Raw genomic sequence first — 14,091 nt, 5'->3', positions numbered from 1 at the left:
GTTCCCCCCCCCCCACACCCTTCTGTTTTTCTTTCTTATTGCCCTTTATGTTACAACTTTATTCATTCATCTCCTCACTACCCTCACAATTATTTCCCACTTCTTTTTTCTCAGTTCTCATTCTTCTCTGCAGTTCTCCCCACATCTCTTCTCTTTGTTTTTCTCCCCATTCCTTACTGCTGTGATCTCTCTCTTCCCCATGTTTGACACTGTACTATGTTATGGACAGTACACAAAGGTGTGCACTGTTCAGTGCTACTGTGGGGCTGGGAAGAGAGCACAGAGCAGGAGACTTGTGGTGCCCAGCAGTTTCTCATAACAGGCAAGGATAGCTATACCTCTAGGGCAGTAAACCCCATACAATGGAAATTCCAGTCTTAATAAGCTGAATTTTTTGCTGTCTCTGAATAGATTTAAATAATAGAACATAACTGAGGTGAAACTAGTCCTGATCTGCTTAGTTAAAAGTCTTTGTTTTGTTTCATCACCAACTACTTTGATATATTATTTTAAATTGATATATTTAAAGCTGTAGTTGACTGAGGTGGCCACAGCGTGGTAGGCATACTCTTTTAAAGTAATTGTGTCCACAGTAATTTAATCTTACATGTTTTTCCATCTGTTAACATATTCTGGATGTTCCCAGGAGAGATTGTTGTAGCATTTGCTCAGAAAAATAAGATGCAGATCTTAAGAAAAGGAAAATACTGGGAGCTATCACAGTAAAAGACTACTTGGGCCAATGAAGGAAAGAGGACTAACTCGAGTATCAGAGGAGGATAGCAATATACTGAAAGACATTTTTGGGAACAGTGGGAAAACAGGATTCTTCAGAGGACTGGAGGTTAGTTCTAAAGCCTTTCACCTCTAGGTCATTCATTCAAATCTGGCCCAGGTAAGATGAGATCAAAAGTTATTAACCTCTCTTTTCTCTGTACAACTCCCAGTATAATGTAGCCTCAATCAAAAGTGTGTGTTACCAGCAGGGCTTAAATTCTCAAAGATTATTTCCCAGAGCCCTGGCACGTCCCATGGGGTTGAAGTCCTAAGGCCCAGCATGCACTGTGAAGGATCTTGAGATTAAACAGCTTGAATTGGAGACTAAAAGAGAGCCAATGGACAATTCTAAGAGTGAGGTGAGATGATTGGGGCAACAGGCAAGGAAGACTATCTTAGTAACTATGTTTCATAAGGACTAGATGGGAACAAGGTGGGCCAGGGAGATGGTGATTGCAGTAGTCAGAATGTGAGATAATGAGGGCCTAGACAAGTGATTTAGCTAGCTGGAGAGAAAAAAGTGTCCTGGCTTGGAAATGTTATGGAGGAAACATCAGCAGATTTGGAGGTAGGCTGGATCTGTGGACCAAAAAGGAGGAAGTAGTCAAAAATAACTTCCAGGTTACTGTCCTGTTTGAGAGGAAGGATGATGGCACTGTCAGAACTACCAGCGACTAAGAGCTGGGGGTGGAGAAATATACATTTTATCAAAAAGATGTCTCAAATTTGGATGAAAGGAAATATCTAGTGCATTAAGCCCATCTGAATATTTATAGCATGCTTACATGCTTCTGCCCACAATTAATCAAATGCAGTTTGGCATGTGCAGGTGATCTTATTTTTTTAAATTGTGGGAAAAGAAGAGCAGGTAATATTGAAGGTGAAATAAAGGATACAAATGTCAATACTGCAATTGAAACTAATTCTGATTTTGATTCATTTCCAATATTATCACTGTCCTTTAATCATCAACATGAAGAGAAAAAAATAATCTCTACTTCCTTGAGATGCAGGGGCGGCAAGCTGCGGGGGCGGCATGGCTGCGGGAGGTCCACCGGTCCTGCGGCTTTGGCGGTAATTCGGCAGTGGGGACGCTGAAGGCGTGGCACTGGCGGACCTCCCGTAGGCATGCCACCAAATCTGCATGATCAGCGGACCGCCCGCAGGCATGCCGCCGAAGGCCGTCTGACTGCCGTGCTTGGGGCAGCAAAAACCATAGAGCCAACCCTGTTGAGATGTATTTGCAACCCCATTAAATTGAGGAAGACCCTGTGTTTTTCTAGGGGAAACTAATGCAGTGACAAATCCCTTAATGGACCTACAATTTGGACTTTAAGCAGGCAATTCCACACACACAAAAGCAATTTCTACCATCACCATGTAAATTACAACCTGCTCCAACTCATACTGAAGTTAGTGTCAAAACTCTAATTGACAGGATAATGGTAAGGATAATGGTAAGGATCATGTCGTCTTATACATTTGTAAATAGGAATATTGCTAGTATTCAGTAGTCATAATTTGACTCCATAGGTGAAGCAATAAAACTTGTACATGAAACCTAAGCCCCACTGTCAACCACTTATTTTTGGTTATTTGTCAGTGTTTAGGAGGCTTGCTCTAAAAGAAAACATACCTTGTCTCTCTAAATAATTGAATCTAGTGACTACCTTGAAGACATTGCTAGTTAAGAGGCACATCACACCTGTAAAAACTGCCTTGATAGCTAAATTGCAACTGTCTGCTTTGAGTCTGTCATCAATGTAAAAAAAAAAAACACACAACACACGGATCTAACAGCCTTATTATCATTTCCCTGATACTTTGTCTAATGACTGGATTTTTATTTTTGCCGCAAGCCAGGCTATCGCACATGGACACTAAGATTTTAGTTGCCCTTGTTGTTCATTCAAATTTCATTTTTATAATTGGTTTCTTTTCTTTCCTTCCAACACTCCCTCCCTTCCCCATACCCTGGTTCAGAGCAAATTGCCTAATTCCACTGCTTTCTGCCTGTTCATTATTTAGCAATAATTAAATTGAAGATGTTATACAAACCAAAATGGAAGCTCACCATGAATATCAACTCCTTTCCCACCATTCTTCCCCCACTCCCAAGAGCCCTAAAGGAAATCTAATCTAACAGACAATGTAAATCAAGCATGTTGAATCATATCTAATTGAAAAACCACTTATGGGGTAGATTAAACACCTGTCTTCATTTCCCTTTCTGTCTGAAATCAATTCTTTTCAGCATATTGCAGAGCCGATGCAGTTGTATTACAGAAAGACCATGAATACAAACTTCAACTTTGAAAACTTAACTTTAGTATATTAACACTCTGCTGCTCAGACAATTTAGTTAATGTTACAATCCCAGGGCAAGATCTTTCTAGTATTTTATAGCCTTTAAAAACACATTCCAAGCTGGCTTGGAGATGGTGGAGCTAGTGCTGTTTAAATGGTCTTTGATTCTCAGTCATTGCTAGGTACTGTACTAACATATAATAAAGCATCCTGCCCTGACGAGCTTACAGTCTAAATAGCTGTATGGTTATTCAGTTTGAGAATGTTAACAAAACTGTCTTCATTGCCTTAGCAGGTGAAAAGGCAGTTCTCTTGGGGAAAGAGATTGTTTCACCTCTTCTGTTAATACGCCACCAAGCTATTCAGGAATTTTAAACGGAGACCTATCTTTGTTTCTCCATGAAAGTGACCATGGCTGAGGTCTGTAACACTGGGAGAATAATGAGCAATGAATGATACTGAGGACCTCTTCAAAACAGAGGACAACTCCCCTTAGTCAATTTTTTAATATTAAATTATTTCTTCCCCTTCCATATTTGAATATTGGCTGGTTAAAGTATAGGCAGAATTAAGGGTTCTTTGCCCTTAAGGAAGAGCTGTTAAAGGCAGCTTACAGCTGAATAAAATTGGGCTTGTGCCCTTTTGACTTTTTTTTTGTAAATCATAGTCTTCTAGCATAGACAGAACTAGAATTACTAAGGTAAAAGCAAGAAGGGAAAAAAAAACAGTTGGAAAATAGGGATAGTGCTCACCTCCTTTGCGATCTACTGCTGAACAGCACTGTATAAGAGCTAGGTATTATTTAAGGATATTTTAACAGGGGAAAAAAAGCAAAAATGCACAAGCCCATTTTTCTCTTTAGAGATCACCTTTAAAAGGAAAGTTGTATATTTTACTACTAGATAAATTGCAGCTAGTGAGAAAGCTACTCCTAGCCTATGGTCATGTATTGGCTTGTGACCACATGCAGGAGTTTCTCCAACGTGGAAACCATTTCTCCACCCTTCCCACTTTGTTACATTATGGCAACTACAAGTCTCACTGTAAAAATCAATATTAGCAGAGTATTTAGTTTATTTTACTTGTCTTAACAGAATATTGCATTCCTTTGGAGACTAGTCACTCAAGTCTAGATTTTTAAAGGTATCAAGCATTGCTCTGCTCAGTGTTGCAAGGCCTAATTAAGTATTACATGTCCAAGTCCCATTTTAAAAAGTGACTTAGTCCCCTAGGTGTCACTGGAACATAGGAGTGTGCAAGGAATAAGTGATTTGAATGGCTAAGTCCTATATTCCAATGACAGGCACCTAGGTGCCTGAGTACATCTATACTGCAACAAACCCTGTAGCAATGACTCTCAGAATCCCAGACTAACTGACTCAGGATCACAGTACAGGGCTAAAGATAGACATTCTTGCTTGGGCTGGAGCCTGGGCTCTAAGACTCTTCTCCCTCACTGGGTTTCAGAATCCGCCTGAAGCCCAAGCAGGAACATCTAGACTGCTATTTTTAGCCCTGCAGTATGATCCTGAGTCAGTTGAGCTGGGCTGAGACTCGCTGCCAGAGTTTTGTTTAGTATTTTTTTGCTACATATATGTACCCCAAGTCGCTTTTGAAAAATGAGACTTGGACATGTTACTTGGGCCTTGCAACACTGAGCGGAGAAAGTTAAAAACATTTAAAAATCAGGGGCTCACTGTTTTGCTTTTCAATCAGGCCTGGTCTACACTTAAAATATAATTATACATAGCTACAACGCTCGGGTGTGAAAACCTCACACTCCTGAGCACCATAGGTGTGCTGACCTTATATTGCACTGTGTGATATCTGAACATGGTTGGACCTGCTGCTGCTTCCCTGGATGTATTACCCAGTCAGCTGGTCAACAGCTATCTTACTGGTTCAGAGTAAATCTTGATTTCCCTCTGTGGCAGCCAGTACAGAAAGTTAGGTTTCACCCTCCTTGTTTCTTTATCCTCTGGGCTGTCTGCAGAATCAGTTACAAATAGAGCCAGCATCCTGTAACCAGTCATCTCTCCAGTCACCACACTTTGGGAAATGGTAGTAGTTACCTGAATTTAACAGTAGCAGTAAAATCACAAAATTTTATTCAGAGTGGAGGATCAATGACACGTTCCAACTTGCTGATGAGGAGCTGTGTAACAAGTTACATTTGAGGACATCCCCCAGCCACTTAAGCAGCTCCTCCATCAGTGCTACAAAACTCTTCTCCCCACCGGCTGGCCTAGTGGAACAAACGTGAGATCCCTGTTCAGCAAAACTCATTCCCATCTCAACTACATTCAGATTGCAGAGGAATTCTGAAGCTCTCTGACCCTTTTGTACTGTGGCAGGCCGGGGACATGAAGAGAGGGCTAAGTGGGGGCAAAGTGAAAACTCATTCTTCCTATATGCACAGAGATTTGAGTGATCATTAAAAAGTTGCATATCCGGTCTGTGCAGTGACTTTAAAGCTCTTCACAGAGTAGCTACAGTGGCTGTGAAAACTACAACAGAAAACATCTTGACTTGTGAGTGAAGACTACACTAGAACACTGAACTGAAAGGTTATTTTTGCATTTAGCAAATCTTATGGTGAAGATGCTTTCTAGCTTTGACCGAAGATGTGTAGAATGATGGCGAAGATGTGTAGAATGGTAGAGGACACAAGAAAAGTTGAATTTTCATTTATTAGGCAGACAATACAAAGAGATTCACTTAGATTTCTGACTCTGTGCTTGTGCCTTCAACACTTTCACAACAATCTTCTGCTCCTCAATAAGGAAAGCTCGTTTGATTCTAGGGAGGAGAAAAAGCCTTCATTAGCTCTAATATATAAACTCTGCTTTGATATTAGACACATTTCTCCAAACCCAGCTATTAAGCACAAAATGATACCTAAAACCTAGTTTTAAACTTTTCTACTTGCACTCTTCACCATCCCCAAGACTATTGAAATATGACATGCATACCATCTGAATTTTAAAATGCTTTTGGCCTCATATGTTTTTTTCTGCCCACTCTGCCAAGAAAAAACTTTGTCAGAAAACTGCAAAGGCCTAGGTATTTCAGGATTAAAACAGTTCCCCCTATATGATGATTATCCCCCCGCCCCCTTCATGCACACAGAGGCCACAGTCATGTTTAAACGTGGTTATTTTTGTAGGCTAGACATGGTCATTATGTAGAGGATCTCAAGCCTAAAAAGATCGAACACTTAAGTCATCAGACAGCTTGCTTGATGGTTTGCCATACCCAAACACAAATATACCATATGAATATTTCTAGTTACTATTTAATACAAAGGTGGTTAAGTGACATAGAAGTGTAGTTTAACAATCTCATTAAAAAAGCTGCTGTTAGCCTAAGCAAGTTTAAATACTAGTGACGGGATTAATCTGATTCTCAAATCCATGCCTGTACAAATACTCCTCCCATCCTAATTATATAGATATAAGACCCACCCCAAAAATAAAGAATACTAGGAGTGTGCCTTGCCACATGGCAGCAGACATTTGTTACACTGACGCCCTGTCTGTGGCTCCTTCCTGTTGCCCAGAACCCCTGTTCTCCTCCTGCATGGTAGTCAGGATCTTTTCTCCCTCCACTAGCAGCAGCAACTCCCTCCAGTGCCATATGCAGATTTATTTACGTGATACAGAGAATCATTTTGTAACCCAGTAGCAAAACAACCTTCAAGCTGTCATGAATATCAATGCTTCACCCTTAATAAAAAAAACTTTTTGAACTGTGCAGAACTATCACCTTTTTCCATATCAAGCTACCTTTATTCTTAAAGATACACATTTCACGTGCTAAAGCTGCTTTTCACAGCATTCACACCTGTAGTAGGCTGGCTTAGTCACAAAATAAAACTTTTATATAGATGAATCAAACACAGGTGGACGTGCTAGCATCCTCAACAAGCTGTGGGGGGCATTTAGCATGGAAAATTTTGAACTAAGCATTATGTCCATCACACACCAGATGTCTTCCACAAATCTGTGCAATTCAGTTTTTAAAGTACTCAAAAGTAAAAAATTGCTAGCAATGGTTATAGTACAGATCAGGCAGGGAATAGCATGTTAACCTTTTAATTCTGGAGATCTGGAATCAAATTTGTCTAACACGTGCATAGACAAAGCTCTTCACACCAGAGACAGATATAACAAAAAGGTCCATCACATGGCTAATACACATTGGCACTCTGCTATAAAATTAATTAAGATGGCCTTAGTCTAGTGTGCAGTGTAAAATTTATCCATATGGGAAAGCCATTACATCAATGCTGAGATGCTTAGTGTGCAGATAACAGGGACAATAATTATCAGGACTTGGGTTCAGTGAACAGCATGAAAAAGCCAACCACTTCAACTTATATCTATTCTTAGTCACAGTTCACACAAGACAGGTAGAACTATTTAAAATACTTGAGTTGTAAGAAAATCTGCTATGTATGCAGAGTAAGGGCTTGTCTTCACTAAAGCGCTAAGTCCATGTAAGTTACATAGCTTCTGCCTCTTCTTGAGGTGGATTACAAAAGTGGATAGAAGAGCACTCTCCCATCAACTTAGCATGTCTTAACCAGACTCACTAAATCAATGCTGCTGCACTGATCACAGCAGTGCCAATTTAGCCCTAAGAAAGACAGTGAACTGTAGATAGTTTAACTAGTGTCATACTTTTAAACAGGGTCAGTTTTGACATTAATGCTTTCCTTAAATAACTATACCTCTCTCCTCTATCAATCAGTATTCAGGACAGAACTCAAAGTTCAGGTTTATACAGAAGGGACATCATGATATTTGATGGCAAATTACAATGAAGAATCTAAAACCTTTATAAAAAAAAAAAGATAGTAAAAGCAGGAACTAGTTGGAATCCAGGAGACAAGATTTTGTACATATAAATGCATCTACATTATTACATCATTGCTGAGTTTCACAGCCCCATCTTTACCCATTTCAAGTCAGTCAAGAGAAATATATGGTTAAAAAGAATGTTAAGCACCCAGGTCTGAAAAATTTGGCCTAGAAGAAAAATGTGTTACTGCTAATATGATGTATTATACACACACATTTTGACCAATATTTATGACAAAGTTGCTTAGCTTTTTTTAAATTTACCTGTCACGGACACATTTAGCACACATGGAACCGCCATAGGCTCTGCTAACATGCTTCTTCGTTTTTGACAACCTCATAAGGACTTTAGGGCGCACAGCACGAACCTATGTGAAGCAAAAATTGAAGTGTCATACAGAGTAATTCATAATCATGTATACTTTTTGGATACTAGCCATATTAAAAGAAAATCAAGCACACCATTTAAGCGTGTCACTTCAGACTAAGCACAAGCATGTTGAGCAGTTTCTCTTGAAAAAAGTCAACTGTTGCTGAATGTGCAAGATACGCTTTTACAAGATACAGCTGTTTGCAATATCTCTTCACTACAAATATCTTACTACAAAGTCCCTACTTTGATAATTTATTGGTCCGAGATCTCTCCCAATCGTACAGGCATTGTGGAAAACTGGCAGTTAAATGTCAGTAGATTGCTTGGGCTCCTGTGTATATATTACAGTGGAGTTTGCAACCAAAATACTGCATGAAAACCTGGAAGTGAAGCTGAGAATTAGACTATAAAAGTAAATTCTAAGACTTTATCATTTTTTAAATAACCCAACGTGGTGGTGTTAATAACATAACTAAGGAAATTTGCATTACATACATGTAACCTGACAGTGTCTCTTCCAAGTCACCTTACATATTCTATACCAAACAATCATACTGTAGACCACATCAATTGGAATCACTTATAATACTGTAGAAAGCACTGCAATTGCTTTTACTGAAAAATGACATTTGGTCATTACGTACTAGCCATCTTTTAAAGACATTTAGCGCTAGAAATAAGGAGAGTCGGTATCATGTGGTCAAACAAGCTTTCTGGCAACCCCCAGCAAGCAGTCCGTGTACTACAAACAAGTAAGAACCTCTTTTACAAAAAATTAAAATAAAACCCCAAATATTCTCTTTACAAATATATCAATCTTCTATCAAATACAATGGACACACCATTCAGATCAAGCTAGGTTGGTGGTGGTATTACTTGGAAATGGTAGAGTCAAAGAGGATGACAATATGAGTTTTAGAATAGATATTGTCCTTCAAATGTCACTTTTCACACTGCTACAACTGAACCTGAAAACCCTTTAAAGTGGTGGTGTTGTTTTTTTTTGGGGGGGGGGGAGGGAGAGGAAGAGGGTAGTTAGTGATATACTGGAAACCTCCCTAGCAAAGATTAAATCAACGTCCTTCTTTCTGTAAGAACAAAGTTATACCTTTGCTATATGAAAAAAAAATAATAAATACTGTCATTACTATAACTCACTTTTGATTGTACACAATCTGCACATAGAACTACATCATGAAGTATCCTACTACAGTATCCCTTTGATAGTTATCTATATTTAGACTAGCAAGGCTTAGATTTTTATGGCTAAATTTCAGTAAACTGCAATTTCATCCCCCCACCCAAACCAATGAAAAAATATTTCCATTGATAACTGAAATTTACAGATAAACAAAGTAAGAAAAATGCTGCTTAAAAACTTAGAAGTGTCATTAAATAATGGTCTGACACCCCCATAATTTTGTGCAACTGAAAATTTAAATCAATTTTTAAAAAGTCGCTTAAAATAAATATCATCCACCAAAGTTACAAAAAAAAACACAAAAGTTGAATTCTTCTAACCCTATCCATGCCCAACTTTATGGCATGGGCATTTGCTACTTATCCCCTAAGACAATGGTTCCCAAACTTTAACAACCTGTGAACCCCTTTCACCAAAATGTCAAGTCTCGCGAACCCCCTCCTAAAAAGGAATATTTCCAGGGATTTTCTCCTTCACCTAAGTATAAATTATAAAAGCAGTGATCTTGGAAATATGAAATTTGTTTTTATGACATGCTTATTACACACTATTTAGTATTAATTATTATTTATCATTGCAGTATTTTTATTACATTATGAAAATGGCAACACTCTTCCAAGATCTCACTTTCTTAGCTTGTATCACTTTGAATAAGCTTGTTATAAGACAAGGCTCCTATGTTTCATCAAGAAGTATCAGATGTGAAACAGCATGAAGGTATCTAAGAAGCCAACTCAAAGAGTTCCTCTTACACAAGCATTCAGGTCTTGAGCAGTTCAAGCAAACAACGCATGTACAACATAGCTTAAACCTGTTCTTCATAATAATTCTAAAAACAATACTAGCTGCCTATTTAATTTTAAAAACAGCAAAAAATATCAACCTCCCTTTCCATTTCTTATAAGGAGTCTTGAAGTTTAAATCTCCTCAGTGTGATAGATATGCTTGCTTTGATCTGCTTAGCTCTTGGAAGCCCAGGGGCTCCGAGGCTGCTGGTCCCGTGCTGCCCGGGGTCCCTAAGGACAGCTCTGTCCGCCATTAGGGAATTTTTTCCCCCGAGAACCCCCTGTAACATTTCATGAACCTCCAGGGGTTCACGAACCCCAGTTTGGGAACCACTGCCATAAGATAAAGGGGCTCAGATGCTGTGGATTATGAGCACCAAAATTAAGAAAAAAAGCATCACTATCCATTAAATGCTTTAAATTTTCAGAGGTTTAACAACTAATCCTCACAACACGCACATGAAGTAAGTATCATCTCCAATTAAAGACTGAAAAGCACTAGGCAAAATACTTAACTGAAAAAAAAATATCACATAGCAAGTCAGCAACTGTGGGAGCTGAAGTATGTGATCATGGTACCAAAAATGACCAGGTAATACTTACACCACGAAGTCTTCCTGGACACACACCACATGCAGACTTCGGTGCCTTGCCAACTTTCTTGGTATAAAGGTAAACAATCCTGTTACCTGGTGTCCGGGACCTGTGTGCATCAGAGAAACAGGCAATTAGTGTAAAAAAAACAGATTCAAAAAGATAAACTCTCAGGAACTCCAATCTTACTTACAGCCTGGTCTTGTTAGAGGCTGTGTTGTAGGACAACCTACGACGGTATGTCAGACGCTGAACCATTTTTTATATCTAAATAAAAGAATGAGAGAAAGAGCATTAGACTCACAACGATCTTTCACCACTAAGTTTAAATTTTTTTTTTTGGTGGTAATTTGGACAACAAGAAGTAGGTGACATCATCAGTGAATCATATTACTTTTAATGGCCCTAGCAACACCAATACACTGAAGTTTGACATGGGCAGTAGAATGCTTCAGGTTTCACACCTGTCAGTAGTAAAGATGTAGTACTAATCCCACAAACATAAAAACAATAATAAACTCCGAGTCTCAGCATTTTTCTCCTCTAAATCTCAAAACACATTATAAAGGAGGGGAAGTATCCGCATCTACAAACAAGTTAATCTATGTTCAGATGTTGTGAAGTCACAGTGTGTTAACATTTATGTACTTAGAGCTTGCAAACCCCTATACCTTTCATAGCACCCAGAACTGCCTGCTCCCCGTATCTTGCCCATTAAGCGACAGTCCTGTAACCACCACTGCGCCAGGTCCATCCCAGAACCCCCATGGTCACTCCCCCGGTCGTTCTGACACGAGTCACTAGAAGGCAGCAGAACTCCCCATCTCCCTACCTGGCGCCCCCACCCCGTGGGTCTGGAGCATCCCGTAACCCCAGGGCCTGTCGATGGCCCCAGCGGCTCGCAAGGCCGCAGCAGGGGTGCGGGGAATCCGCTGCAACCAGCAGGCGCGAGCCCCAACCGCGGTCCCGAGGCCACAACCCAATCCCCGCTCCCCAATACCGCCCTCCCGCGACTCCCCACAGCCCAGTATCCGCCCGGAACTTAGCCCCAGGCCGCCCAGACCCGCCAATCCGCGGATGGAAGCGGATCGGACCAACTCCCCAACATAGGCCAAGAGATGGAAGCCACCATACCTGGTCTCGCCGGGACCGGAAGAGGAAGGGGAAAGGCGCGGGTCAAAGTTCAAATAGTGACCGAGAAACCCCGGAAGTAGTATTCGTGTTTACTCAAGCTTCCTTATGGTAATCGAGCGGGGCATGGGCGCCGCCATGTTGTACGGAAAATAAGGAGCGACTGGCCGGGGTGGGAGTCTCTCCCCGTGGGGGGTTGAAGAAGATTGGGCTGGAGCCCGCAGTTCGCCACTATTGGGCCGCCTCTCGCTCTCCCGTCACTCAACGGGTCCCCAGCCACCGGCCCGAGCGCGGCTGGGGCAGGGGTTCAGGGCTGGGGCAGGGGTTCGGCGTGCGGGCTCTGGCTGGGCAGCGCTTACCTTGGGCGGCTCCCGGAAGCGACTGGCAAGTCCGGCTCAGCGATGGCCAGGTGGCTCCGTGCGCTGCCCCTGCCTGCAGGTGCTGCCTCCGCAGCTCCCATTGGCTGTGCTTCCTGGCCAACGGGAGCGGCGGAGTCAGGGCGGGGCGTGGGGGGCAGCGTGTGGAGACCCCCTGGCTGCCCCTGCGCCCAAGAGCTGGAAATGCCATCCCTTTTGGGAGCAGTGTGGAGCCAGGGCAGGTAGGGAGCCTGCGTTAGCCCCGCTGCGCCGCCGACTGGACTTTTGGCCTATTAAAATCTCCCGGATTGCTTTTAATAGTCACCGGGAGATCAAGGCTGATTCCGGTAGACTCTTGGCCAATCCAGGAAGGTTGACAACCTTAAGTTGGACCCATAAACACTGACTGCAGCCACCTCTGGCTCTAACACACACAGCACAGCGTGTACCTTACAATCCCAAACCCTGGCAGAGCCAAGCACTGGGCTTAACGCACCTTTTCTCCCTGGGAGTGGAGGGGAGAAGGAGTGAATCACAGGTGGCAGATTTTGGTTGCCCTGCTTGATGCACTGCTGGAAGGCTCTCTGGGTATGCCTTAGGCTTAAATGCTAGCTTCAGTGTAGACCTGGGTGGGCAAACTTTTTGGCCCGAGGGCCACATCTAGGTGGGGAAATTGTATGCAGGGCCATGAATGTAGGGCTGGGGCAGGGGGTTGGGGTGTGGGAGGGGGTGTGATGTGTAGGAAGGGACTCAGGGCAAGAGGTTGGGGTGTGGAGTGCAGGCTCTGGCCCGGCGCCGCTTACCTTGAGCGGCTCCAGGGTGGCAGTGGCACGCAGGCAGGCTCCCTGCCTGCCCTGGCCCCGTGCCACTCCAGGAAGTGGCCAGTATGTCCGGCAGTGGCTCATGGGGGTGGGGTGGGGCAGGTGGCTCTGCCATGCACTGCCCTTGCCTGTGAGTACTACCCCCAAAGCTCCCATTGGCTGTGGTTCCCCGTTCCCGGCCAATGGGAGCTGTGGGGAGCAGTGCCTGCAGGCAAGGGCAGTGCACAGAGCCCTCTGCCCTCCCCACCAGGGGCCGCAGGGACTTGGTGCCAGCCGCTTCCAGGAGTGGTGTGGGGCCAAGGCAGGCAGGGAGCCTGCCTTAGCCCTGCTGCACCACAGGGCTGGCAATCCCGGCCCGCGGGCCGTAGTTCACCCTCCCCTGGTGTAGACACTACCTATGCCCTCAGGGAGGGATTCCAATCAATTGGAAAGCCTGAAAGTTTCCCCTTGGGAAAAAATGATGTGGTAACTTTATATAATTTTAAATCAGGAAAATAGTCTACTCCAGCCTTCATATGTTTTCTGACAACAGTGGGACCTGAGTTATCTTCTTAGCAGGCTGTCTTTGCAGGACCAATCTCTCTGTTTCTCCTCTAAGCTAATGGATGCCATTGTCATGGCTGTGGCTGGTGCAGGCATGGTATCTATTGCATTGACAGCATTTACCACTCCCATAATCCTGAGATTTTGGAAGCAGTCCTGAGGACTTGAGAAATCTCCTAGAATCTTGAGTCTTAAGCCAAGAGCCTGAAAATATGCAGAGCTAGAGGTATATAACATCTATTAGCTGTTTCCTCAGAAACCTGGAAATACTGATCTGGTAGCAACCCAAGACATCACAAGTGACAATTTTTTGGACAGCCAATAAAGAAAAAATACTGAGA

General features: G+C 42.5%; 1 protein-coding gene across 2 annotated transcripts; it reads right to left on the bottom strand.

Annotated features, from left to right (window-relative positions):
- Positions 1-5,755: 5,755 nt before the first annotated feature.
- RPL34 (ribosomal protein L34) lies at positions 5,756-12,739 on the bottom strand. 2 transcript variants are annotated; one of them, XM_005287905.5, is made up of 5 exons: positions 12,034-12,739; positions 11,093-11,166; positions 10,909-11,008; positions 8,211-8,314; positions 5,756-5,883 (listed from the first exon to the last, which is right to left on the bottom strand). In XM_005287905.5, the coding sequence occupies exons 2-5, from the start codon at positions 11,155-11,157 to the stop codon at positions 5,799-5,801; spliced, it is 354 nt and encodes a 117-aa protein (XP_005287962.1). In that variant the 5' UTR covers positions 11,158-11,166; positions 12,034-12,739; the 3' UTR covers positions 5,756-5,798. The 2 variants fall into 2 exon arrangements, with proteins under 2 accessions (XP_005287962.1, XP_065452277.1); XM_065596205.1 differs by having other exon boundaries at positions 12,390-12,602.
- Positions 12,740-14,091: the final 1,352 nt, after the last annotated feature.

The sequence above is a fragment of the Chrysemys picta genome, chromosome 5 (assembly GCF_011386835.1).
Source record: "Chrysemys picta bellii isolate R12L10 chromosome 5, ASM1138683v2, whole genome shotgun sequence".
Taxonomy (NCBI): domain Eukaryota; kingdom Metazoa; phylum Chordata; order Testudines; family Emydidae; genus Chrysemys; species Chrysemys picta.
Note: the sequence above shows the minus strand (reverse complement) of the source record. Positions and strands in the feature narration are given on the sequence as shown.

Excerpts from the sequence above, each read along its gene's own strand:
- RPL34 (XM_005287905.5), bottom strand. The coding sequence starts at position 11,157 with ATGGTTCAGCGTCTGACATACCGTCGTAGGTTGTCCTACAACACAGCC. Across the intron at positions 8,315-10,908 it reads GTCCAGGAAGACTTCGTGGT|GTTCGTGCTGTGCGCCCTAA; the intron begins GTAAGTATTACC and ends TGCTTCACATAG. Across the intron at positions 5,884-8,210 it reads GCTAAATGTGTCCGTGACAG|AATCAAACGAGCTTTCCTTA; the intron begins GTAAATTTAAAA and ends TCTCCTCCCTAG.